The sequence below is a fragment of the Hordeum vulgare genome, chromosome 6H, assembly GCF_904849725.1.
Source record: "Hordeum vulgare subsp. vulgare chromosome 6H, MorexV3_pseudomolecules_assembly, whole genome shotgun sequence".
Lineage (NCBI taxonomy): Eukaryota > Viridiplantae > Streptophyta > Magnoliopsida > Poales > Poaceae > Hordeum > Hordeum vulgare.
In genome coordinates, this window is record NC_058523.1 from 513,223,710 (window position 1) to 513,250,322 (window position 26,613).

Consider the following 26,613-nt stretch of genomic DNA (forward strand, 5'->3'; position numbering starts at 1 on the left):
AATCTTTTGATATTTTGGACTTGAAAATATCTTATCTCTTAAATAAAAATATCCAATTAAAAATACATATTTATCATTAAATCCGGCTCGACGAGATCGTCAAAAATAGATTCCATATTGATATGTTTCGACGACTTTTTTAGGGGGCAAAAGTTGCCATGATATTTACACTGTAGGTGCCATATAGCTTACTCTAAAATTGTCATGATATGTTTCATCTATCTTTTTCTTCTAACTTTAAAACCATCGTTGTATTTTAAACTATTTTTCACGATAAATTTTATTAATTGACCATGACAATTTTTAGTAATTAATTGTGAAAAATTTAATTCCTGAATCATGACAATTTTTAGTAATTCAGCATGGCAATACCATGGCAATTTTAGTATTTTTTATCATGGCAATTCTAGTTTCTCGACCAGGAAAATTATTTTTGTATGAACCATGACAAATTTTAGTGCATGTATCATGAGAAATTTAAGTAATTCACGATGGTAATTTTAGATATGGATGATGGCAACTTTGAGTCATTGACCATGTATTTTTAAAGTAATCGACGAGATATATATGTTTTAATTATGAATTATATCAAAGTTACTTCATGGATCATGACAAATTTAGTTTCTTAGCTCCTTGTTTTATAACATGTTAAATTTACTTTAAACATAAGAAAAAGTAGCTGGAACATATTATGACAATTTTAATGTAAAGATCATGACAATTTATATGTAATAGATATGCCAACTTTTAACTTAAGAAAAGTCAACGAAATATTGATATGAGATCTAGTTTCGAAAGTTGCATCGCGGAGGATTTAATAAAAAATATTTTTTTAATCAGATTTTTCATTTAAGAGATAAAACAAATATTTTAAAAATAGAAAATCCGAATGAGTCCTGCTAACATCAGCAGTTTCATCACTCGTACATGCATGCGATGACATTGACCTAATCTGTGTTCATGAGGCATATGATCGGGTGTTACTCATACGCATGATGGTTATCGACGTCCCAAATTATTACTTTTGAGAATCAAAACAAAAAACAAACGTTTGCTATTGAGCGAGGCCATGCGCCCAGCCTGCGGCCCAGACCCTGGTCGAACCGAACCAAGTAGAACGGGCCGTGCGTGCGTGCCTATCCCGCTACCCGTCTCACGCTTCCTCGTCTCCTCCCCACGACCCGGGGGCGACCCATCCATTCCGGCGACCACTACCGTACCATGGCGCCGCCGACGGAACTGTTGGACGAGCTCGTCGGTGAGGTTCTCCTCCGCCTTCCGCCTGACGAGCCCGAGCACCTCTTCCGCTCCGCTCTCGTCTGCAAGTCGTGGCTCCGCATCGTCTGCCACCCCGCCTTCCACCGCTGCTACCGCGACTTCCACGGAGCCCCTCCCCTTCTCGGCCTCCTCCACCTGCTCCAGGTCCTCCAAGGAAGGCCCGCGCACCGCTTCGCCTCCACCACGTCGATGCCGGACTTCCCCTACCCGTGCTCCGACGGCCACGGCAAGTACCCCATCCCCTTCGACTGCCGCCACGGCCGCGTGCTCGTCCACATGATTCAGGACAGGAAGCGGGTTCTCCTTGTATGGAACCCTGTCACGGGTGATCGGCGCGTCTTCCCCGCGCCGGGCATCGATTGGATCATCGGCACCGCCGCGGTGTTGTGCGCCGTCGATGGCTGTCGACATCTCGACTGCCAAGGCGGCCCCTTCCGCGCGGTCTTCCTGGCCACCGACGACCACGACTTGCTCGTTAAGGCGAGCGTGTACTCATCGGTCACAGGTGCGTGGAGTGCGCCAGTAACTCTTGACGATGGTTGTGAATGCTATGCCCAGCACATACGAGATGACATTGCAGAAAACCTCTACCACCTGCCCTATGTCATGCATCGGCGAGTTGCTGTCATTGGAGATGCAGTCTACTTCACACTTCGGTCGGCTCACCAAATCGTCAAGTACAACTTGCCAAACAACTGCTTATCCATGATTAACCCACCGCCACACATTGTGTACCCAATTGCTCTCATGGTGATGGAGGACAGTTCACTGGGGTTTGCCTGGATCGATAATTCTACTCTTTGTCTGTGGTCAAGGAAGGTGAATTCAGAAGCAGCTTCAGAATGGATACAATGCAGGGTCATCGAGCTGAAGACAATTATACCCGTTGTCGATCCAGATTACGAACCATTTGTGGTTGGTTCCGCAGAAGGTGTGGGTGTTATCTTCATGAGCACAGATGTTGGCTTGTTCACAGTAGAGCTGAAGTCAGAGCGAGTCAGGAAGGTTGATGAGCCTGGAGAGTACTTTAGCGTCCTGCCCTACATGAGCTTCTACACTCCAGGTTCTTATCTGTTGTCTTGCATTTTCATTACAGCTTCTGTATGTTTTCTTAATTAGTTGGTTGTGGTTTGCGAATAATTAGACATAATACAGGTAATATGTGTTTGCTATATTCACATATGGAGCTTGCCAAGGACAATTCTACGTGCTAGAGAAAACTTAATGTATGACACTGGAAAACATAGTGGTGTTTATGTTATGAGGTTTGAGTTTGACATGTTGAGGACCATAACCATGCATTGGTCGAATTGCTAAATATGCACGCATTATCCTGTTACCTTGCTTCAGACTTTATTATAAAAAGATCTGTTATTTTGTGGTTTAGCTGAAGGTCGTAACTCAAACAACTGGAATTAGTACTAGCACATAGCTCACCAAAATGGAGAATGCTGACTTGGAGTTGGTTATGACTTTTGTGCATGATGTATTTTAGATCATTGCACATTGTTATTGGTAGTAAGGACTAACTGATCAAAGTGTGATGCTGGTTTCTTTTAGAGTTGCTACTAGTAAGTATCAAGTCTTTTATTCTCTGTTCAGCAGTTCACTTCCAAATTGTGCAAGTCCTTACGATCAATTGTCGTTGTCTTATCAAATTGGCCTTGATCATAATGTCAAAAGGTTATTTTTTAGATTAATACGAAGGCATATTTCAGTTCTGTTTCCTAATGCTCGAGTCAACTACTTGAAACAAAAAATTATGTGTAATCTATGTCGTTTTCCTTCCATGCCATTTTAGTACGACTTCAATGTTTATTTCGTCTTAAAAAGATCTGTCAAGCAGCAGTACCAGACTTTCTGGACAAAAAATTGGTGATACAGGGATCCTAGCCGTAACTTAGTTTCGCCACAAAGTGTTTATCATTTGTAAATAGATTATGATAGATGTGGGACTCAATTGTTTTCCACTTTTATTTACTAAAAACTTGGACACTGATGTCGGCGTGTCTCATCTTGTTGTTGTGTCCTTTTCGCTACTGCTTTTGATTGTTCAGATAATTATCGAAGCATGAAATGCCTGCTAAGTTAAAATATAGACTGCTAAATATTTAGTCAACCTTGTTGATATCGTATTATCAGTTTATCTTTCTTCAAATTTTCCATTAAGATGCATTAAGTTACTTTCTAGCATAGCTGAAGCTCACATGTCAAATGAGTTTGCCAAAAACACACACACGTCAAATGCAGTGTCGTAACCTTTGTAAAGCACATCAAATTACAAATTATGACATGGACAGTTGGTTATGACTTACGATTTTTCTGCTTGGTATTCTTTTTCTTTTTTCAGATCGTGGCAGATTGTTGGCGCTAGCGAAGACTCACTGATCTCCGATGTGCTGCTCAATAGTGATGCATTGCAAAATGGACAAGACAACCTATCATCTTTAGTCAGCTACTGTTGTCTTCTTCGAGCTACGAGTATTCGGTTGTGTTTGTTTCTGTTGAGCAGTTTATTATCAAGCATAAAGGGTGCAAGTCAATTGTGATCAGTCGTGGTTGTCCTCGTTCAGTTCATCATGATAATGTGGCTAGAGAATTGTCTTTCAGTTTATTAGGTTGGTTTCTTATCTGTCATGCAGTTTTAGGTGTGGAGCGTAGATGTCATCGCGTTCGGTTGTGATTGTCATGTACTCCCTTTGTCTCAAAATAAATGTCTCAGCCTTAGTAGAACCCATCCCGATTTTTTTTTTGACGGTGCTACGGCGGGCTTACGCCGGCCTGAACCTTTCCATTAATAAGAAAAAAAAACATATACACAGGAGTGGGTGGGGGGGGGGGTTGTTGTTGTAGAGGAGGGGGAGGAGAGGTCGAGAGAGGGTTACAATGAAAGGTTACAATCTCTCAGACAAGTGGAACAACATGGTACACCAGTTTCGTAAAATAAGCATGGGCTGCTCACTCGAACACCTATTTGACCAAAGCATAACGTCATCCGCCGTCGAGCGAGCGATAAGGTGAATAGGTTGCAGGTCCCCTCGGAAGACTTTGGCATTTCTTCTCTTCTAGATGTTCCATAGAACAACAACGATGATTGTGGAGCGGGTCTTGTTGGTGAGTTGAGGACCCCATAGATTACGTAGATCCGTTGGTGGAGGTAGATCCGTTGATGGAGAAGCCGACAAGGACGTCAGCTCCTGCCAAAGGAGACAAGGTGCCCACAGTAAAGGAAAAGGTGTTCAGTAAATTCAGGCACTGTATAGAAGGGGCAGCTGTTGGAGTCTGTAAGCCCTCTATTGAGGGTCTTTCATTGGTGAAGAGGCGATTTTTTACACGCCAGCCATAGAAAATTATGCATCGATTGGGTGCATAGTTTTTCCAGATGGTCGGAGCGAAGTGATCCACGGGCTTGCAACGCCATATTGCCTTGTATGCGGAGTTGCAGGTCAAAGACTTGCCATCGATATGTCCCGTCCGTTTGTCTTGTACCTGCATATTCAAGAAGACAACAACCAGCAAAAGACACAGGTTTTCCAGTTCTAGGATAACATCATGAGAGTCTTGGGACCAAATCAAGCTGCAGCTCCGGAGAGCTGAGAGCTCGTGCGACGTTGGGCGCAGGTCGCAGCGAGTGAGAGAAAAGAGCGGGGAAAGTTTGTGCGATTTTAGCCAAGCCAAACTATATGGTTAAACGTTCGAGCTGGCCACACGAAACTAGGATTATGTGGTATCCTTTTTTTAATGATTTGACGATTGCTGACCACGCTTGCCGCACGATATGTCATTTAGTGTTTTCCTAGTCTTGAAAAATGTCTGTCAGCTAGCGGTGTAAGGGTTTCTGGACACAATGGAAAGTTATGTCGTTATATGAGCATCTGCCCCAGCGCACTCCGACGAAAGCCTTTTTGGCGTTGCGTCCGCGTTATTTTCGTCCTGGAACGAGCAAGTTTCCAGCCACGTCCTCAGGTTTCGCCCCTAGAGCCGCTCGTGATAATCTCGTCCATGTCGGCGTCGGTATAGTTAAACTTCGGTCACGGGCGCGAATGAAAGGACGCCACGTCACAGAGACGGCGCAGGCGAGGCTGCTGACGAGTACGCTGACGACGAGTAGCTGTACTGGGTGTTGAGGCCGGTGCTGAACGCGGGTGAGGGAGTGCGTGGGTCGTGGGCGAAACCGATGAGGGAGGAACGCTGCGGCACGCCATGCAGAAAGGTGGTGTTGGGATTGAAGCCGTCATGCGCGTCGTCGTCGGAGTAGCCAGGCGAGGGCACATACCCCCAATGCGGCATTGTTGGCGAGAGGTTGGCCGGTGACGCAACGCCCTGGCGCCCCCTCCATGCATCCTGCGGGTTGCAGCCGGGCGGATTCATCATCCCCTTGCAGGACGCCTCTTTCTAATCGACCGTGACCGCCGTCGTCACGGCTTTCGCCGCGTCCCTGATCCTTTTGGCGTCGAGCCTCCTTCGTCGGTCTGTTGTGACCGCCTCCCGACGTTGGACATCCACCCTCCACTCGGCGTCCGAAACACCCGCCGGCCTGGCATCAACTTCCTCTGCTTCGGGTGACTGGAATTGGCAGCGGTGACGGGGCGGGGGAAGGTGTACTTCTTCTTCGGTGGCATGACGACCGGATGCCGGAAGCGGGAGAAGAATGGTGGGAGGAGGCGGGGAAATGGAGGGAAAGGGAGGAGGAAGGGGGAGAAAACGGCGGTAATAGGTCGGCTACCGCCGACAGAGCGGGCCCGTTTGGCTTTTCGCTTCGACCGGCGCTACCAGACGTCCCCCGAGGGGGTGGGTTCGTCTCGGATTCGCCGACTGTTATTTTGGTCTAAACCGACGCTAAAAGAAGAGTTGGAAGCACGGCTGGACTGATTTTGCATCGTTGGCGCTAAAAAAACGGCTCTTATCGCTCCTGTGGTTTTTGGATTCGGAGTTGGAGTTGACCTGGAAGTCATGGTTTCCATTGCGAACCTGAATCCCATGCGGATTCCGCCCTCTTCATTCCTTTGGACAAACCGTGGTTCATAATACATTGAGAAGTGTTGTAGGTTATACCGATCACTGTGCGCCAACACGACCACGATGGACTTTCAAAAGGAGTCTAGGAAAGCGTCGCGGTCACGGAGCCAAATGGCATGGGGGAGCAGGTCATTTTCGAAACGTCCGCGCCTCCTTCGTTGTAAGTAGGATAGCTGCGTCCTTTATATGATTGCAACTTCTCCATTTGGTCTAAGCCAATTATTTATCCGACACATCTCCTGGCTTGTTTGGCGCATCGGTGAGCTGCTTTGTTAGCTTCACATTGCACAAGGCAAAGCACACAAACCCTCCAATAAGCTCACTGATTTCATGGCAAACACGGTTGTGAAAGCCAATCTCTGCGAATCCCCGGAGTTGCACATCGCGAACACATCTTTAGCATTATTGCTTTCTATATATGCATACCCTTCTGTACCCCAGGTCTCGAGCAAGAACGATAATTTTCCTTCCGAGTCTCTAATCAACAGGCCAGATCGACATCACTGTCAATTTGCTCAGAGATCCCAGTTTCCCCTACAGATCGACCGCGCAACTTTTGAGCATGTAGCAGCTGAAATTATTCACAAGCACATGATATTCTTATTTCTTTTACAGTTTGTCGTGTTGTTTACACCTTGTCAGAATTGTTTGTTGTACTTATCAATTTAATTGTGCCCAGTAGTCATGTTATTTCATACAGATTGCCACGTTTGCACACAATGATTTGCTCTGCTTAATTGTGTCAATTTGCCATGTCATTTTATATGGCTTGTCGCGTTATTTACATTCAGTTGCCAGGATGGTTTGTCCACCGTGCACAAGAACACGGCTGTGCTTAGTGCACAATATAGATTTTCCTACATTGTACACATTGGCAAGAAAGAATTGCATGAACATTTTTGTACAATAACATCAATAAATAATCTTTGAAAAAACAAAGAAAAATGAATATGAAAATAAGAAGAAAATAAATGTAACAAAAACATAGGAGAAAACAATAAAAGGAAAAAAAGGATTATAACACACACAAAAGAAACAATAATCGCTAAATGCTCGAGGAAAGAATGGAGGGAAGGAATCGGGCTTAGAAAATTGAGCCCATGTAAGGAGGAAAAGGAAAAAAGTTTTCCCATATATTATAGAAATTCAAGTAGGTGCCTGGAAATAAAAAAGACATGTCCGACAAACAAATAAAATTAGAACACTAAGGGGTATGTGAGAACCAAATAGATTAAAACTTACTGAATTATAGTCTTGACAATTTAAATCAAGTTTAAGGAGTGCTGAAAGTTATAAATTTGCTTTTGTTGATTCAAGAAAAAAATCATTTCCTTCCTCGTTAGCATAAAAACAAGTTTTGAAAAGCATCAACTCATGGCATTGCACAGATAACTCCAACCACAGGTCCCTCTCATTTTTTGTTGCTACAATGCAAAACAAAGTTCAGTATATTCAACATAGAAATAAGGAAAAGAGAAGGGTAACTCCCAACCTCATTATCCATACTAAGGTAGAATGAAGTTAGCTCCTTCTTGGCGGTATGATTTCATGCTGCTCATTATTGTGAGCAACCTGCTGAGAAAATGGAGGTCTGTGCTCTTGTATTGAAGGACCTCTCTGCATACTTTCTCTTCGCTCAACCTGCATAGTCTCTCGTCGCCTATCATAGCGGGGGCGAGGCCTACTCCTTACCTGCTGCCTCTCGGTGAACTGAAATTGTGGCCTATGAATGACTTTGCCATCTACAAAGAGATCACCTGCTTGAAGTAGTAGCCTAATATAAGTAAGAGCGAATGATACGAAAATCCAAGTCTGCTTCCGGACTCATCTGCTCCCAGTCAGATTTTTTTTAATACAAATACTAAAAAAAAATGTGTGGTAGATATTTTGATGCGTGAGGTCCGCTCCAAATTTTAACTTATTTGGATATCTGAGCAGCTCTCGGCAAAAAAGACAAATCGGATCAGAACAGTTCGTGAACAACTAACCTTTTTCCAGACCCCGATTTGTCTTTTTTGCTGAGAGGTGCTCAGATATCCAAATAAGTTGAAATTTAAAGCGGACCTCACGCATCAAATTATCGAGCACACGAAAAAAAAAGTTTTTTTAAATTTTTTTTACTATTTGTTTTGATTTTTTTCGTCGACGCGGGTGCAGCTGAGCTCGAGAGCCAAATCGCCGCTTCCCGAATGATAACAATATATAGTTTGGGTGGAGATGAAAAATAATGATAGGACGTAATTTGATTAATTTAGACTTCCATAAACACAACAATCCCATCTTACAAAAAAAGTCCCTGCAAAACATCACGGTACATATGGAGGGCTAAGTAGTAAATGTACCACATATGCAAGTGGTTTTGCATATTCAACGTAATATGATCAAAGCGTTTAAGCCAGGTGTGGAAGTTGGTACATGAGAATAAGAAAGTAATGACAAGTACTAACCTCCATAATCCTTGTTAGGCACATCCAAATATGAATCAGGTAATACCCAAAGAACTCCCGGCAATCCTTAAGTAGCAACATTAAGGATACAAAATTCAGTTGAAACATGATTTGGCAACATCTTACAAGAAAAGTAGAGCCATGCAGTTTTCACCTTTAACTCTGTACGATAGCTCCTCCGAAATCAACGCACCAAACCCTGTGTAAGTTGTAGTGCATACTGAGTAGATCTTCTTCTTTGCCTCCTCCTCACTGCATAAAGGAATTAAAATACATATCCATTCAGTTATTACTTATTAGAGCATGAAAATTCACTAAAAAAGCACATGCCAACCTAGAAGAATGCACTAGAAGATACACATAGCCTAAAGTTAGTAGTTAGAGCATGATGCATAAATCTAAGGAATGGATCCATAAGGGTAAACATAATACATTCAAATCCCAGAAACAGATCTCCGATGATGGACAGCCTTGTTCACACAAAATTAACAAGCATTTTACTTCGTCATAGCAAAGAAAAAAAACTTTCAACTACCAGTACGCATGGAGAGATAGACATAAGCATTTAAAATGGCTGGACTCTCATATTCTGACCAACTTCAAGTAATAAGGTGGTCCAGAAATTAAAGGCTGTTCTGTTGAGACAACTAGATTTCCTACATGATAATGATATCCCACAATTTGGGGACTAACAATATTTGTAGTACAAGGCACAAAGAGATAGCTGTCTCTTAAGTCCTCAGATAGGGCAGAAGAGAGTCATCTTTGATTTTCTTTGCTAGAGCCAGAATCATGAAAACAAATAAATTGAAGGGGTATTGTGTTGGATACTTTTCAAACAGAAAAACCGCTCCAAGAGTCTTACAACTTGGGTAGTGGCAAGCAGTCTTTGGACATACTTAGGTAACCTAAAGGGCAAGCTTTTCATGCTTATAGGCCGGACATGTTCGCGTATAAGCTGGTTAATCCTCGCCATAATTTCTAGGAGATAACTACTTCCAAGGAAGGACGGCTAAGCGAGTGTTTGACTTGAGATTAGCTTGTTTAGACTTTCATTTTGCTTATTCATCTCTAATTGATGGCACCTAGATAACTAGGAAACATGATTCTGAGGATATAAGCTAATCGGAAATAAACACACGGGAAAAGCACAACCTTAAGGATTGCATAAGTAACATAGGGTACTGTTCCTGTGAGCAATTGTTATGGTTAACGTGTGACAAGCCAATGCAAACAGCACAGCCCATACAGCTATTGGTAATCTGGAAACACATATTATATTCATAGGGAAAAAGTTACAATAATAGGAAAAGAGACGTATTAATTAGAAAGTTGGAGATCAAATGTGTTAGTTAAGTTGTAAATTATACTTCTTGGATCAGCATGGACCCCGTGATCAATCAAAGAGTGAAATAAAAGAAGTTCCTTAAGCCTCTCGTCAAATCAGAGACTTGCCTTACCACCCAATTGACAAGTTAACCCGTTTTGAACCAACAACAATAAAACTAATGGTGATTGCTTCAGACAGAATGCAAGGAGGTGAAGATGAGGGTTTGCATGCTGTGTTTCTTCTATCCAACAATTAATTTGCTTTATCTCTCATTCTCTCTTCAATGTGATGAGTTGTACTTCGTCTACCATTTAAGGGTTTCACCAAATCCAAGCAAAGCGAAGGCACATGGCATCAACCCCATGATATCCTCAGCTATGGGACAGGAAATGAAAACATGATTTTGTTAGGAAAGCAACTTCTCTGTATTGAAGGCCCAAGGGGCATATATATATTACACATGACTTGAGGTGCAAGGAAAGTAAACATAGACTAATAAGGACTCCTAGACTAATACTAATAGACTAATAAGGACTCCTAGACTAATACTAATAGACTAATAAGGACTCCTAGACTAATACTAATACTTCCTAACACCCTCCCTCAAATGCAAAGCGTATGCAATAGCATTGCATTTGAAGAAGTGTAATACTAAAAAAATGATAATCCAAATCCGCATCTTGAGAGTGTCGTCGTAGCATGAAGAGTCTTCAAAACTTGTCGAGTCACCGAAGGAGATAACGAAGAGATGGCACATCAGAGGTAGACACCGCATCACTTGAAGATACAACATAAGTATCAAGAGAAGATGGGTTGTCAAAAGAAGATGGCACATCAAGAGAATAAAGCATTGCGCAGAAAATCATAGTCCACGACAACCGTCGGTGAAAGCTCGGCGGATAAGGCACGATGGACGTAGATCGACAATGCAAAAGAATTCCAGAAAATCCTATAGAAAACAACAAGGGCAAGTAGGCCACAAAAGTTGCACAGAAAGGATCAGGACCTGAGAAAGGCTGACGAACTAAGGTATGGTGGACTCGCATGGCATGAGAAAACACAAAATATCAACGGATTTGGTGGACGCAGCGGAAAACCCAAAAAAAACTAGAATAAGGATGATGGCAGTGGAAGTAGCTACGAGAAAGAGCTAACACACGAAGCAGCAAGCATGTAGGCAAGCAACACATGATAGCAGCAGGAGAGTTGCACGGATGAGCGGCAGCCCAAACAGCAAAACAGCAGCACGCAGACAAGCATGCAGCAGCCAGCGTAGCGGAAGATAGCAACAGGTACGCACACGAAAGCAAAGCAGCACACGTCGTGCCAAGGTAGCACGCAGCAGCAACGTGCGGAGCAGAGGCAGCGGCGGCCAAGAGGAGCACCACGTAGTAGCAGGAGTAGCACCACGTAGCAGCAGGAACTGCTGCCCATGCCGAAGGCAGATGCATGAGCAGTCACGCGCCCACGCGGCTGTAACGCGTCGGGCAGATCACGGTGATGGTGAGCATCCTGGAGAATCAGAATCCGGCGAGATCCGGATCCAATCGTGATCGGGACAATCCTGGTCCAGCGGTAGGAGATGGGGAGTCCAGGAGCAGGGTCACCGTCCGGCGGCGCGACCTGGAGCAGCGGGAGATGAGGCGGCGAAACCTGGAGCGGCGGGAGATGGGGCGGTGCGACCTGGAGTGGAGGCGGCGCGACCTGGAGCGGCTGGATCCAGGAGAGAGCGGGCCTGCGGCGGGATCCTAAAGACCGATGGCAAGGACTGCAGCGGGATCCGACGGGAGCAGGAAGAAGAAGCCTCTCGCCTCCCTCCGCAAGATCTGGAGCCAACCTTGACTGGGGCGGCCCAATCTCCTGACCTGGAGAGAGCGTTGACCAGGAAGGACCTGGGCAGGGCGCGTGAAGGGGGAGGGAGAGCAGCGCGAGACGGCCAAAGGACGATGGCGGCATCGCAAGGGGAGGGACGTCCGGCCAAGAGGAGGTTGGTGGCGGCGCGAGATTGAATCTGCACGAGTTGTGCGTGCTAAAAAATTAACCTAAGCTCTAATACCATGTTAGGAAAGCAACTTCTCTGTATTGAAGGCCCAAGGGGCGTATATATATTACACATGACTTGAGGTGCAAGGAAAGTAAACATAGACAAATAAGGACTCCTAGACTAATACTAATAGACTAATAAGGACTCCTAGACTAATATTAATACTTCCTAACAGATTTAAGGAAGAAGAAAGCCTGGGCAGACATTGTGATGTGCCTAATCTTCACTAATAATACCTGTTCGTATTTTTAGCCAACGTAAGGAAGAATGGTCATTTCAGGTGGCTTAAAGTGAAGAGATACTGTGAAATAAAATTAGAAGAATAATGAAAAAAGTGCACTGTGCACCTCCTCAAGTAAAAGGGTAAGAAAAACTATAGCAGAGTCGACGTATCGGCCCGATCGTCATAATAACCGCCAATATGGCAATTCTGGCCCAAAAGGCTACTCTAGCAGAGTGCCGAGTCACCATAATTTTTAGAGGGCGCTCCATATAGGCCAACGAGCCTCCATACTTGGAAATTGTGGGCGTTGGTTCGAAGGGCGCTCCATCGCCAACCGCTTGCGCGGAAGGGAAGTTTCACCGCCATCCTCGTCCTCCCACACGGCCCATCTCCTTTCACCCATGGCAACGGGAAGCGTGACAATTAATGGCGGTTGTCGTGTGCCAACTGCCTATGGACACTCCCACCGCATTTTCTCGCTGCCCGCCGCCCACGGCTATAAAAAGGTCGTCCCATGGCCGGATAGCTCACAACCTCCACTTCCAACACCGCTGCCTGTAGCCACTTTCTTTCTCCTTGCACCATGCCGCTTCCCCGGGTGAAACTATGCCGCTTCCCTGGGTGAAACTGGGTCTCGCTCTCGGAGGAGGAGTGGATCTTTGATGAGGAGGAAGCGTCGGAGAAGGCTGACCTCATCGCCGAGGAGCAGGAGTGGCATTGCTGCAAGGCGATGGAGGAGGCCATGGAGCAGGATGCCGCGTTGTAGGATCCCGCGCAGGAGGAGTGGTCGGACTGAAATCCCAAAACACATTGCGTTGTTTGGGATATCCAACACGACTAAGTGCAAATCCCATATGAGCACGCGAGGGCTCGCCCACGCAGCTCATACCGGGCACCACGTGCTCCCTGCCGCCTCTCTGTTAAGGAGGCACTGGATGAGCGCTACGCCGCCCACGCCTCAGCCATCCGCCCCGGAGAAATCTTCAAGCATACCGGCGTTGGGAAGGCGTTGCGGGCGAAGAGAGACCGTGCCATCCGGCTCCATTACAAGGATCAACAAATGGACTCGGCGGCTGAGAGGGAGCGCATCAGATGGCACACAATCGATATGAACATGGTGTCATTCATCGAGACAAGCCGCACCACATTGGGGCTTGCCCGTCTTGAAAAATCTGTCTCCGACCTTGACTACCGCCGGCAGGAATGGGACGAAGACGTGGTCGCTGGACCGTCACACCGTCGTGCGTAGAGGACCAGTCGACTCGTCACATATGCATGTGTGCTTGCACTGCATTCACCATAGTCGCGGTGGGGAGCAACTAGTGCTTCTCCAAGACATAGTAAATAAATGTCGCCAATCAACTTTTCTACTTCTACTTAACCACTTTGTAATGCAATGTTATCACAAATTAGTGTTTTAGTACCTCAAATTGAGTGTGTGGATTTTTGAGTTGATGCAACAAAAGAACAGAAAAGAAAAGATATGAAGGCCGCATTATGGCAACTCTGTGTTTGCGCACAGCGGTCGCTGGCACGGCCTCCATATCCCATACATGACCGGGGATATAGCTGACTCTACTAAAGTTTCTCTAATACTGATTGGGACTATGAATGATCCGCCCTAGTCGTAAAAGAACGGATATGCCTGAAGATGAAATCACACCAAGCAGCAAGGACAAGGCCGGTGTTCCCGGACATACAGAATGCTTTCGAAGAATCTAAATAAACGCAGACTGATGAATAGCAGAACCAGAGAAGTGCGCATACCTTCCGAGCACGGCGGTGAGGGTCTTGACGTAGGCGGCCACCATATCTTCCTCGGAGGGCTTTGGGTCGGCGGGGAACTCCATGACTATGAGCCAGTGCTCGTAGTCGCAGCCATCCAGCAGGATGGTCTCCTTGGGCGGCCGGTTGCTCCAGTTCGGGGACGGGTCGTTAAGCGGAGAATGGCCGGGCCTTCCCGGCAACGCCGTCTTCGCCCCTCGCGACGGCGGCGCCCACGGAGAGGGGTGGGCGGAGGACGCGGAGGCAGCGGCGCCGGCGAGGAGGAGGAAGCGACGGGGTATCGCACGGGGGGAGAGGAGGAGCGCCGAGAGCCTGCGGCGTGTAACAGCTACAGCCGCCATGGTTGGGGAATTTGGGAAGGTCGGAATAGGAGGGTTTGCACTATTTTTTTTAGGGGCTTGCACTTGCCGGCGCAGGCTATGCTGGTGCGCGAGACCGATGTGTCTGGGCTCAGGCCCAGAGTCCCTAGCCGTGTTTAGTTCGGGCCCAGAGGCAACTCCAGAGTTGTGAATTTGCCCTCCGTCTCAAAATTCCTTGTCTTAGATTTGTATATATATATAAATGTATCTAGTCAAGTTTTAATATTTAGATACATCAATTTCTCAACAAACCTAAAACAAGAATTTTAAGACGGAGTGAGTATTTGTCAATGAGTACCGCGCAAGCAGTGATAAGACACACAGACTAGCTAGATTGTCATTACACTCTGTAAGATCGCTAGATGTGGTTTAATGATCCATGGATCACCTATGTATCCCAGTAAACTTATTTGATAAGTAAAGTGTGGTGTTCTTTTAAAAAGGGTCTGGGCTTAATCCACGTAGATTGGCCGAGGTCGTGGCCTCCTAATCCATGTGGGCCAACCTAGCAGGGATTGTTACACGTGAAATAAATTTTGAATGTTTGGTTTAAATTTAGGGGGCTACTATGTCTCGCATGACACAAGACCTAGGATAAGCTCACTATATCGAGCGCGAGACTAGACCGCCCAGCTCGCGGGTGGCAACATCTTGTTTTTATTTTCATGTTTTTTTGCTGTTGTTTGCTTTTCTTTCATAATTTTTCTTATACTTCCAAATATCTCAAAATGTATATAACAAAAAAAATTACATTTGTTTTGAAAAAAATGAAAACAAAGCATTTGTAAAATGTTAATTGCGTGGATAAAAGTGTTTCTAATGTATACTAAAAATATATACAAAAAATACATTGTGTGAATTTTTTTGTCCTGGATTTAAAATAATATTAATCAAGCATTTAAAAAAAACTAATCATCTCTCTAAAAAATTTAAATGTGTACAAAAAATATTCCTGTGTATACAAAAAATATAGAACATGTATTAAAAATTAAACGTAAAACATAATTTTACAAAGTGTTGATCGTGTATAAGAAAAATGTTAATCATATATTGCAAAAACTTTATCCGTGTATAGAAAAATGTTCCTGGTATATACAAAAAATGTACAATATGTCTGAAAATGTAGTCACCAAAGACAAAAAAAATGAAAATATTAATAATCATGTAGTATTTCTAGAAAATTAAATGTGTACAAAAAGATATATTTCGAATTTGTATGAAAAATGTAGAATATGTATTTAAAAAGTTTAATGTAAAAGGCATTTAAAAAAAATCTTGATTGTGTATTAAAAATGTTACTCATATATTTAAAAAAGGTTAAACATGTTTATTATTTTTTCTTATACTCTCTCCATTCCTAAATAGGGACCACATACGGAGCAAAATATACTCTAAAGTATGTCTATTTACATCCGTATGTAGTCTCCTAGTGAAACTTTTTAAAAGACTTATATTTAAGAATGGAGGAAGTATATACCACAAATGTACAATGTGTATGAAAATAATAATCATCAAATATATTTTTAATGTTAATTATGTATTTGAAAATGTTAAATGTGTATGAATATTTCCAATGTGTACATAAAATTTTAAAATGTGTATAAAAATGTAGACATGTGTTCAAGGAAAAATAAAGGAAACAAAGAAAAGTGATAGAAAATCAAGGAATGAAAGACCCTAAGAAAACCATGAAAACCCATGAGAAAACAAGGAGCAACAAAACAAAACGGATGAAAATTAAGAAAGAAACAAAAAACCAGAGATATGTAAAGAAAATAGAAAAAGAAAAGATAGTCCAAAAAACATGGAGAAAAGAACAAAGACCCCACAGAAAAATAAAAAAATATGAATGTTTGTGTTTGTATTGTGTTAAAAAGAATAAAAATTGCATCTCGATGTTCTTATTTTTTTTCTCCGAATAAGATGTACCCAGCCTGCGGCCCAGACCCTGGTCGAACCGAACCAAGTAGAACGGGCCGTGCGTGCCTTGCCGTCACTCACTTCCTCGTCTCCTCCCCACCCGACCCGGCGGGCGGCGGCGACCCCCATCCATTCCGCCGACCACTACCGTACCATGGCGCCGCCGACGGAGCTGTTGGACGAGCTCGTCGGCGAGGTACTCCTACGCCTCCCTCCGGACGAGCCCGAGCATCTCTTCCGCGCTGCCATCGTCTGCAAGTCGTGGCTCCGCATCGTCTGCGACCCCGCCTTCTGCCGCCGCTACCGCGACTTCCATGGTGCCCCTCCCCTCCTCGGCCTCCTCCACATGCTCCAGGTCCTCCAAGGAGGCCCCGCGCACCGCTTTGCCTCCACCACGTCGATGCCGGACTTCCCCTACCCGGGCTCCGACCGCGACGGCGAGCACCCCACCACCCTCGACTGCCGCCACGGCCGCGTGCTCGTCCACATGGTGCAGGACAGGAGCCTGGTTTTCGTCGTCTCGGACCCCCTCACGGGCGACCGACACGTCGTGCCCGCGCTGGACTTCGATTCGCTCATCTGGACCGCCGCGGTGTTCTGCGTCGCCGATGGCTGCCAACATCTCGACTGCCAAGGCGGCCCCTTCCGCGTGGCCTTCCTGGCCACCGGTAGCGCCGACCGTGTCGTTAAGGCAAGAGTGTACTCATCGGTGACAGGTGCGTGGAGTGCGCCAGTATGCCTGGACGATGGTTGAGGTTGTGAAGGCTATGCCCAGCTCAAGCGAGATGACATTGCAGAATACTTCTACCACCTACCTTATGTCATGCCTCGCCGAGTAGCTGTCATTGGAGATGCAGTCTACTTCACTCTTCAGTCGGTTGACAAAATCATCAAGTACAACTTGCCAAACAGCTGCTTCTCCATGATTAACCAGCCGCCACATGATTTGACCCCAATGACTCTCATGGTGATGGAGGACAGTTCGCTGGGGTTTGCCTGCATCAATAATTCTAGCCTTTGTTTGTGGTCACGGAAGGTGGATTCAGAAGCAGCTGCAGAATGGGTACAATGCCGGGTCATCGAGCTCGAGAAAATTATACCCGATGTCGATCTCAAATGGGAACCATTTGTGGTTGGTTCCGCAGAGGGTGTGGGTGTCATCTTCATAAGCACATATGTTGGCTTATTCACTATAGAGCTAAAGTCAGGGCGAGCCAGGAAGGTTGACGAGCCCGGACAGTACCTTAGCGTTCTACCCTACATGAGCTTCTACACTCCAGGTATAGGTGCTAGCCCTTGCTTCCTGTCTGTTGTCTTGCATTTTTGTTACAGCTTCTGTATGTTTGCTTAATTACTTGGTTGTTGTTTGTGATAGTTAGTCATGATGCAAGTAATATGAGTTTGTTATATATTCACGTATGGAGCTTGCAACGGGCAATTCTCTGTGCTGGAGAAAACTTAATACTCCCTCCGTCCGGAATTACTTGTTGTGGAACTGGATGTATCTAGACATATTTTTAGTTCTAGATACATCCATTTTTATCCATTTCTGTGACAGAGGGAGTATATGAGTATATGACACCGGAAAACATAATGTCATTTATGTTATGAGATTTGACTTGTTACGGATCATGACCATGCATTGGACGAATATGCACAGAAACATGTTGATCTGAATCATATTACCTTGTTTCAGACTTTCTTATTAAAAAAATATCTGTTACTCCCTCCGGTTCATATTACTTGTCGTATCTAGACATGTTTTAGTGTTGGATACATCAATATCTAAACAAATCTAAGACAAGTAACTGGAACCGGAGGGAGTACTTTGTGGCATAGCTGAAGGTCACATCTCAAACTCTCAGTCTTGTAACCGTTGAAATCGGTACTAGCACATAGCTCACCAAAGTGGAATGCTGACTTTAGTTAGTTATGGGTTTTGTGCATGCTATATTTTAGATCATGGCACATTGTTATTGTAACAAGGATTAACTAAACAAAGTGCAATGCTGGTTTCTTTCCGAGCTGCTACTAATATGTATCAAATCGTCTATTCTCTGGTCAGCAGTTTACATACAAATTGTGCAAGTCCTTATGATCAGCTGTTGTTGTCTTATTGAATTCATCCTGATCGTAATGTCCAAAAAGTTTTATGTCAAATTAATATGTGAGGCATATTTCAGTTACTGTTTGCCTAATGCTTGGCCCAGCTACTTGGAACAAAAATTCTGTGTAATGATCTATGTCGTTTCCCTTTCATGACATTTTAATATGACTTCAATGTTGATCTCGTCTTCAAAAGAGCTGTCAAGTAGCAGTGACAGACTTTCTGGACAAACAATTTGTGATACAAGGATCCAACTCATAACTTAGTTTCGCCACAAAACATTTATCATTTGTAAATAGATTCTGCAGGGCCGTCTCCTGAAATTTAGGGGCCCGGGACGAAAATCGAAATGAGGTCCTAAATTTTTTTTAAATGTTTATTCTTAAATGGCTATATAACCATGACATATACTTAATTAATTATAGGCTTTAGGTAGATGATCTAAAATAGATAAATATGAACTTGATTATAAAAACTACATTGAAAATTTGGATGTGTTATATTAGTAAAAGGATAGGGTTTTGAAGTTTTGTATCAAAGATTAGACTTCCCCTGGGCACTGGATGCTTTCTTCTCTGATCATGGTATGGTGTCGGTGGCGTTGTGCCATGCAACTGCCGCCTGCTGCCATCGGCCAGTTGCCCTGCAACCCAGCTCGGTTTCCTTTTTCAAGAAAAAAGAAGAGATCGCCAAGCCGACTGAAATTCCAGCGATGTGCGATAGGTAATCGAGTAATCCTCTAATCGATCTTTCGGCTGAGTAAACGTATCAAATGGATCTCTAATAGTAGTCCCGGCCTCTTCCTGCATGTGTAGGCTATAATCTAATCGATCGCTGTAGGGGCCTTGGAATGGATTGTGTGTGCATGTATACAGGCTTCAAATCAGTCGCCAGAGGGTATGTGCGTTATGCACATTCAGCAACATAAAAATTCATGGCAAATCAAAAAAATCAATCACGAGAGGGGAGGGCAGGGCAGGCGTATCCTTTGTGCTTCGACTGGGGGCCCCAAAATTTCAGGGGCCCTGTGCGGTCGGCCAATTTGACCACCCTTGTAGACGGGCCTGAGATTCTGACAGGTGTGGGACTGGGATGTTTTTCACTTTTACTAGAAGTTGGAAACTGATGTCAGGTTTTGACGTCATAAAATAGAAGTCACCCCTTGTTCCTGTGGCCATTTCTGAATTCTGGACTCAGGTCCGGTTATTCTTCTACCTGAAGATCTTGTGCTATTATGTGGAGCGATCCATGGGATGAAATGTCTCCTTTTCGCTGCTGCTGTTGATTGGTAAAATAGTAGAAAGTATGACGTGCCTGCTAGCCTAAAATAGAGATTGCTAAATATGTAGTCAACCTTGTTGATATTATATTATCACTTTACCTTGCTTCAATTTTTATCGTTAAGATGCATCAAGTTACTTTCTGGCATAGCTGAAGCTCACATATCACATTGTAGGTTCTGAGACGGACAGTTAATTAAGAGTTTTGTGCTTGGTATTTTTTTTCAGATCGTGGCAGATTGTTGGCGCTAGCGAAGACTCACTGATCTCTGACGTACCGCTCAATACGCAATGCATTGTAAGATGGACAAACCCATCATCTTTAGTCTGCTGCCGTTGGCTTATTCCAAGCTACTAACATCAGGTTGTTTCGTTTCTTTCAAGGAATTTAAGCATGAAGGTGCAAGTCAATTGGGATCAGTCATGGTTGTCCTCGTTCAGTTCATCGTGATGATGTGGCTAGAGAATTGTATTTCGGTTTCTGAAGTTGGTTTCTTATCTCTGTTATGCGGTTTAAGCGTCACTATGGTTGTCGTGTCGAATTCGTTCTGATCAGCAAACTGTATCTCTGTTTAGCATACCAGGCGTACTTCTGTTGCTGTTTGGTTAAATGCTCGAGTCGGCTACATGAAACTTACTCTAGAATTATGTGGGTCCTATGCGATTTCCATTTTTCTGAAGGAAATATTGCCGTTCAGTGTTTTCCTTGTCTTGTGAAGCGGCATCAGCTAGCAGTGTACTGAGTTTCTGGACACAATTGGAAAGTTTTTCTCGTTTTCTCTTTCGAGCCTGAACTGCATATTGGTTACCCCTCTCCGTCTGTTTCGATAAACAGTGGTTCAGAATACATTGAAATGTGTTCTGGGTCACTGGGCGCCAGGGTCGGCCATGATGGTCTCCGATGATTTTCAAACGGAGTCAGTTCACTAGGAAGTCAGCCGTGTGTTCATGGACATGATGCTTGCCAATGATCCGGTACATGCATAATGTGCCTCACCGGTGCCGCCACCGTTCGATTGCAGCGGAAACCATGGCGGGGCATCGCCGTAGTTAGAGAGGGCCGGCAGCGCGAGGGGTAATGGAGGGGGTGGATGATCCTTGCATGATGGAAGAGATGCAAATTGATGATCTTCAAGGAATCCATGCCGGAGACGATGGACAGTTCGTGTCAGCGTTTACCCCCGGCCCCTGGTCTGTCCCCAACATCAGCGCTGGAGCTGCAGTACCACGCCCAGCTGAATCGACGTGCCGGTGTCCGTTGCGCCTGATCGAGTCTCTGTACTGTAGAACGAACCCAGCTGTCTGTCGAGCAGTTATTAGCCTTTGCTGCTGGACGCACAAAAGGAGTGGAGCCAGAACGCGAGAGACCAGAAAAAACGGAGCCTGAGATCGCCGACAGTGGAGGAGAGACCAGCGTCAGCGCCGGGATGGGGGAACCCACCGAGGAGAGCACACCCACTCGACCCACATAACACCAGGCGATAATGCCCCGGCACATGATCGCCGCGATCGGCTGCCACGGCGCGTCCGCGTGGGCTGCCGCTGAATCTTCTTTGCCCACGTCCCGAGGCCGATCGAGGCATACATACATATGCACTCTTGACCCGATCGATGGCCGATCGGCGCCACGCCCGCACGTGACACAGTAGACGTGCCACTCAGCACCCACACATGACGCGCGCGAAAAGGAGCACCCGATCCAGGCGCTACGCCCGCGGCATCCGATCCCCTCCCTCCCGATCCGTACGAAGCGCTTCTTTTTTTCCTTCCACCTTGGATCGATCGATCGGGGTCGACGAGGAAGTAGAGCTGCCGATACGTAGATTAGGACTGGTGGTACACGCCTGCTAGCACACGCGATCGCCCCGTGCGTTGGGAATTGGGACGCACGGCGGCGAGGCCGGGCCGGGGGCGCGCGGGTAGGATGGGCCGGAGCGCGCGCGCACGTAGGCGTCGAGGCTGGTGACCACGCACCGGTCGATCGCGCGGCGGCGGCGGCATGAAAATGGCCTTGGCCGCGTCCGCGCCGCGCGCATTTATAAAAGGCCTCTCGGCTCTGCCGCACATGCAGTGCAGACACGCGACGCATGCCCGCACCGCTGCGTGCACGTCGCGCGCACCCGGCGAACCGCCGCGCCACGCACCGGCTCGACCCGTGAATCTGTGGGATTATTAGGATCTACTCCACTACCGGAGTACTACTATCTATCACTGCATGCGCGGCTCACATGCATGCGATGCGATCGGTGGACACCGAGGGTAAGATCGGCCTTGTCCCTCCAACAAGCACGGCAATCGAACCCGTGTCTGGGGGTGGTCCTCCTGATCATCCCTCCAAGCTCCAGGCCAGGCACCGTAATTCCACTCTGGCGCTGCTGGTTACGGTACGCACGACCGGCCACTCTACTACCATTTGCCAAACCCAAGTTACCACTACTGGCTCTCGCAGCATGCAATCACTCCTGTTGCTGTTGCACACGAACGTCGAGGGGTACAATTTGCATGGCGCCGCCGTAGCTCCTCCGATCCTCCCCGACTCGATCGGTACAACAGCGCTCGCGCTACTGTTTCGCGGTTGCTGGCGCGCCCAACAGTGCAATACGGTTTCTTTCTTTCTTTATCCATCCACTGGTTACAGGCTGCACAGTTTGAAGGCCGGCGAGCTCTGTGAACGTCTAGGACATGCATGCGTGCATGCTCTCTTTACTGCCGTCCTCGCCGAGCCTTAGATTCGCTTCAGATTCGCGACGGGTTTATAGCCCGATCCACGCTCCAACTCCCTTCTTCAAGGCATAGCATGTCGTGATGTTGATCGATCGATCGACGGGACCGATCGACGCGGCAGTAACGCGGCCACATCAAACTGCTGCAGAGCAGGACGATCTTGAGATCATGAGATGGATCTGCTCTGCTCCCTCGTCTGGATCATCACGGTAAAACGGGGCGAAAAATTTCCAGACGCCAGCGCGCGCGCGCACCTGCTAGGCGACGTGGCTGGGTGGGCTGCGCGTGCGTGCATGATGGATTCAGCGCAGCATGCATGTGTTGTGTTGTGCGGGGGGCAGCTGCGACCAGCTGAAATAATCCGGCATGCATGGCACCAATAAAAACCCAAGGGGGCCTCGGGTAACATGGTGGGGTGTGGATTATATCAATGATTCAGTGGGTTTTGCTGCTGCTAAAAACTCATCAATATCCGAGGCATGGTCTCGAGTTATGGCAATGCCGATCGACCGACCGACCGACAGGGGTATAGATGGAAGCCCAGCTGCAAATATTCTAGTAGTAGTAGCTGGATCCTAATAAGCTTCCTTCTAGATCTATATACATGAATTCTCGTTTTTCTTGGGAGGTTCTGCTTGCGCTGCTCGGCCAGATATGCATGCACGTTGGCTGATGGGGGAGGGCTCTTCTGTAGGATCAGTGATGATCGGCCATGCATCTTCATGCAATGGTCCATCTGCTACTGAACAGTACTGTAGATTTGAAGCCCGATGTGCTACCCATAAATCTGGCATTTATGTATTGCTACGGACGCATGGTATAACTGATGATAGGATGCGACAAGTGCTGTGGTACGTGGATTGTGCAGGTGCAGAGCAGGTGCTCTTGATGTTTGCTCCGTATGTGATGTCCTTGGCTTACAGTAATACTACGTGCAACTAGTAGAATGCCCATACGTTGTCATCGTCTTTTAATTTTTTTTAATTATGCTTACATATATAAACATAATGCATGTAAAATTTCACATGTATAAAAAAGATAACCACGGGATAACATAACAATATTGATTCGTTGTATTTATCCCGACTGCTTTATCTCTTCATCCGTTGGGTCTAAAATTTCTTAACACACACATCTTATTTCTCGCACCGCACCAACAAGAAATAATTTGATCTTCCTTCACCTTCTTTTATCTTGGTCTACTACTTGCTCTAGCTTTCATGTCATCACTATACTTGCTCTAGAGTTTCATTGTGACATGATAAGCTAGCGCTTACCATGCTTGTCAACTGTTATTTTTATGGATTGAAAACACCCATATGCAGGTGTGTGTTTATCAACTACTGGATTTTGGACTATCAGACCATTCACATAAATGCTTCTTATGATTTTCTTGAGCTGAACATACTTCCATTCCCGGGTCAAACCAAGCGTATCAAAAATATACTGGTTTTGGAAGATGAAAACTAAGACGTGATAATCATGTGCATTGCAACGGGGGCATACATATTCCAGTGCTTCAACATTTATAAAAAAAAATCAACAACGGGAATATATTAATATCGCGAAGATACCAATTACACCCGGCCTCTGTACCAGTAAGATGTTTAAAGACAACAAGGATACACATAGCCAAAAAAAAGAACAAAAGAAAGATAAAAAGAAAAAAAGACCCCGCCACTGTGAACAATCACTAGCAGCAGTGGCACTCTAACCACCACCGAAGACAACACTCGAAATACAAAGAGGTTCTCTGAAAGCAACGCCTCCAACGAGGAAATAAGGCACAAGCGTTGTCGTTTCCCGATTGAAGATATTGGGCTTTAAAAACAATGCCTTCCACAAGGCTATTGCGAGGTACAACCAATAAAGGCCAGACCTTGGATTTCCACCCTGGGAATTGAGACTCGGTACTCGAGGTGTGCCACCAAAAGTGCAGTCTTCCAGTGTTGCCACCCTTTCTAACCAAGGCCACTAAAACAAGTCACCATACACCAAGCACACAATCTTCGTCACATCCAAAATACTCTTTCATCGAAACTTGAAGACCTACAATCACAGCCGCCATGACTTTCCCCACCTCCGTCATTGCCATGAGAATCTTAACTTAGACATGTCCCATGACACCACTAAGAGAGACTAAGAGAGCGAAGCTTCACGTTGCGTCCTCTTAAGGCTGTGTTGGCTGATAATAAGAACATGTGCGACCTGAGCTTTTCCAATGTAGATATCCAAGAGTGATATAAGACAATCTATATAGATCTCTGTCAGAAAAGACCGGAACTCGCGAGCTGCCAGATCCAAGAGGTAAAAAGAAGATTTGGCTGAAGAAGAATGTTAGGGCCACCACCAGCGCCATCAGCAACTGCCGCCTGCGAGCAAAATAACAGCGTGCCGCCAAGGCCGCCTCGGCCCGCACCGCCTGTCGGCCTGATCCAGCCGCCGTGACTAGGCATGCCTGTAAGTGCATCTAGTGCCCCTTAGTGATTTTGGTGGTTTGAAGACTTATAGGTTAAGTATCTAATGTGTTCATGAGTGTACACATGATCTATAAGTCGTTGAGGAGTTTGAAATATTTGATGAATATCGACCCCTAAAAATGTATATCTTCGGCTGAAGAAATTGGTCTTCTGCTGAAGACTTTGATCCGAAGAAATTGCGATGAAATTGATATTCCTCATGAAGATATTGAAGATGAGGAATTCAGTGTGTCCTGAAGAAAATCAATCTGAAGACTTTGAAGCATGAAGATTTATTCTTTCTGTTTTATTTTCTTCACTCTTGAGTAATAGGAACACCGTACTGTTAAAGGGGGTCGAGGTAACACTTCGGAATGAATTTCCTCATGATGCTCAACCCATGCCTAATCCTACCAAAAGCCTCATGTGAGGAATATGAGAGACATGAGGACTCTCACAGTTGATGGTCCCGACCGTTACCGCAATTCGCGCCACATCACTGATCTTATCCACACCAACGGCATATTATTTAAGGGCATTAATGTCAAATCATGTCGGGATGCTCCCAGGCTATAAATAGCCGCCCCACAACCATTAGCTGGTTGGCTGCTCCGTTAGAAACCGACACTTGTCATAAGAGCAACCCAAATTCCTCAGAGTCTTCGAGAGTAAATCATCAGTGAGGAAATACCCCAAACACCAAACCACAAACCAAAACCAAGTGATTGAGCATCACTGAAGAATTTGTTCCTGTGGGGGACCGAAGCCTTTTACCTTTGAGGACTGTGCATCCTCCAGACGGTTAGGCGTCATGGTCTAGAGCAATCCAACAGTCGATTGTGGATCGCCGGGTGACCAAGTTTGTGAGGGTTTGGAAGTCTGTCGTGAAGACTTACCACGAGTGTTGGGCGAGGACTGTGTGTTCTTAGATCAAGGAGAATACGGTAGGGACTGTGTGTCCCGGGACTGTGTGTCTTTTGGTTTCAATACCAAGCCGCTCCAAACCAGATGTACAACTGTCACAACAGTTGGAACTGGGTCATCAACCATTGTCTTCACTGTGAAACGGGTTCTATTTCTTCAACTCTTTCAATTCCTCATATTGTATGTTGAAGATTTTCATTGTCACTGTTTGAAGAATTTGCTGAAGACTTTCTCTGAAATTCCTCAACCTCAAATTCTTCACGCGAGTTAATCCTCACCTGCTTTCTCTGAGCCTGCATACTGTGCAAACTGATTTTCATATTCTTCACCTTGAAAACTGCTGTAGTGATACTTTGCACTCCTGATCCTTTGCTGTTTCCGCTGCAACTTAGTCATCAGTGAGGAATTTCCTCAAAAGGAATTTCCTCAGTGATGAAATTTTAAAAATCTCCTATTCACCCCCTCTAGTCGATATAATGCACTTTCAATGCCTCTCCCACACCGTCGGCCGACCAGCAGCAAGCCAACCAACTAAGCAAGCCCACCAGAGCCTCCCGAAGCTGCGGAGATCCGGATCTGGACCCACGCCGCTGCTCCAGGATGCACCCGCTGCACCTCGAGCATATGCTCCCACCGCCACGACGCGACAACTGCTACCGCACCACTGCCACGGGTCGTCGTCGCCGCCGTCAGGCCCTGCGTCCGCTCGACGCC

At 45.7% G+C, this 26,613-nt stretch overlaps 2 protein-coding genes and 1 pseudogene across 3 annotated transcripts; 2 read left to right on the plus strand and 1 right to left on the minus strand.

Moving 5' to 3' along the window:
* The first annotated feature begins 1,160 nt into the window (after positions 1 to 1,160).
* On the plus strand, positions 1,161 to 4,011 carry LOC123401804. Of its 2 annotated transcripts, none has more exons than XM_045095654.1 (2): positions 1,161 to 2,341; positions 3,629 to 4,011. In XM_045095654.1, exons 1-2 carry the CDS (start codon positions 1,222 to 1,224, stop codon positions 3,664 to 3,666), a joined length of 1,158 nt encoding a protein of 385 aa, XP_044951589.1. In that variant the 5' UTR covers positions 1,161 to 1,221; the 3' UTR covers positions 3,667 to 4,011. The 2 variants fall into 2 exon arrangements, with proteins under 2 accessions (XP_044951589.1, XP_044951588.1); XM_045095653.1 differs by lacking the exon at positions 3,629 to 4,011 and adding an exon at positions 2,434 to 2,594.
* A 3,675-nt stretch (positions 4,012 to 7,686) lies between these two features.
* LOC123401805 (multiple organellar RNA editing factor 3, mitochondrial-like) lies at positions 7,687 to 14,507 on the minus strand. Its single transcript, XM_045095655.1, has 4 exons — positions 14,109 to 14,507; positions 8,899 to 8,996; positions 8,745 to 8,810; positions 7,687 to 8,054 (listed from the first exon to the last, which is right to left on the minus strand). The coding sequence occupies exons 1-4, from the start codon at positions 14,465 to 14,467 to the stop codon at positions 7,819 to 7,821; spliced, it is 759 nt and encodes a 252-aa protein (XP_044951590.1). The 5' UTR covers positions 14,468 to 14,507; the 3' UTR covers positions 7,687 to 7,818.
* Positions 14,508 to 16,473: 1,966 nt separating this feature from the next.
* Positions 16,474 to 20,494, plus strand: LOC123401806 (annotated as a pseudogene).
* The last annotated feature ends 6,119 nt before the right edge of the window (positions 20,495 to 26,613 follow it).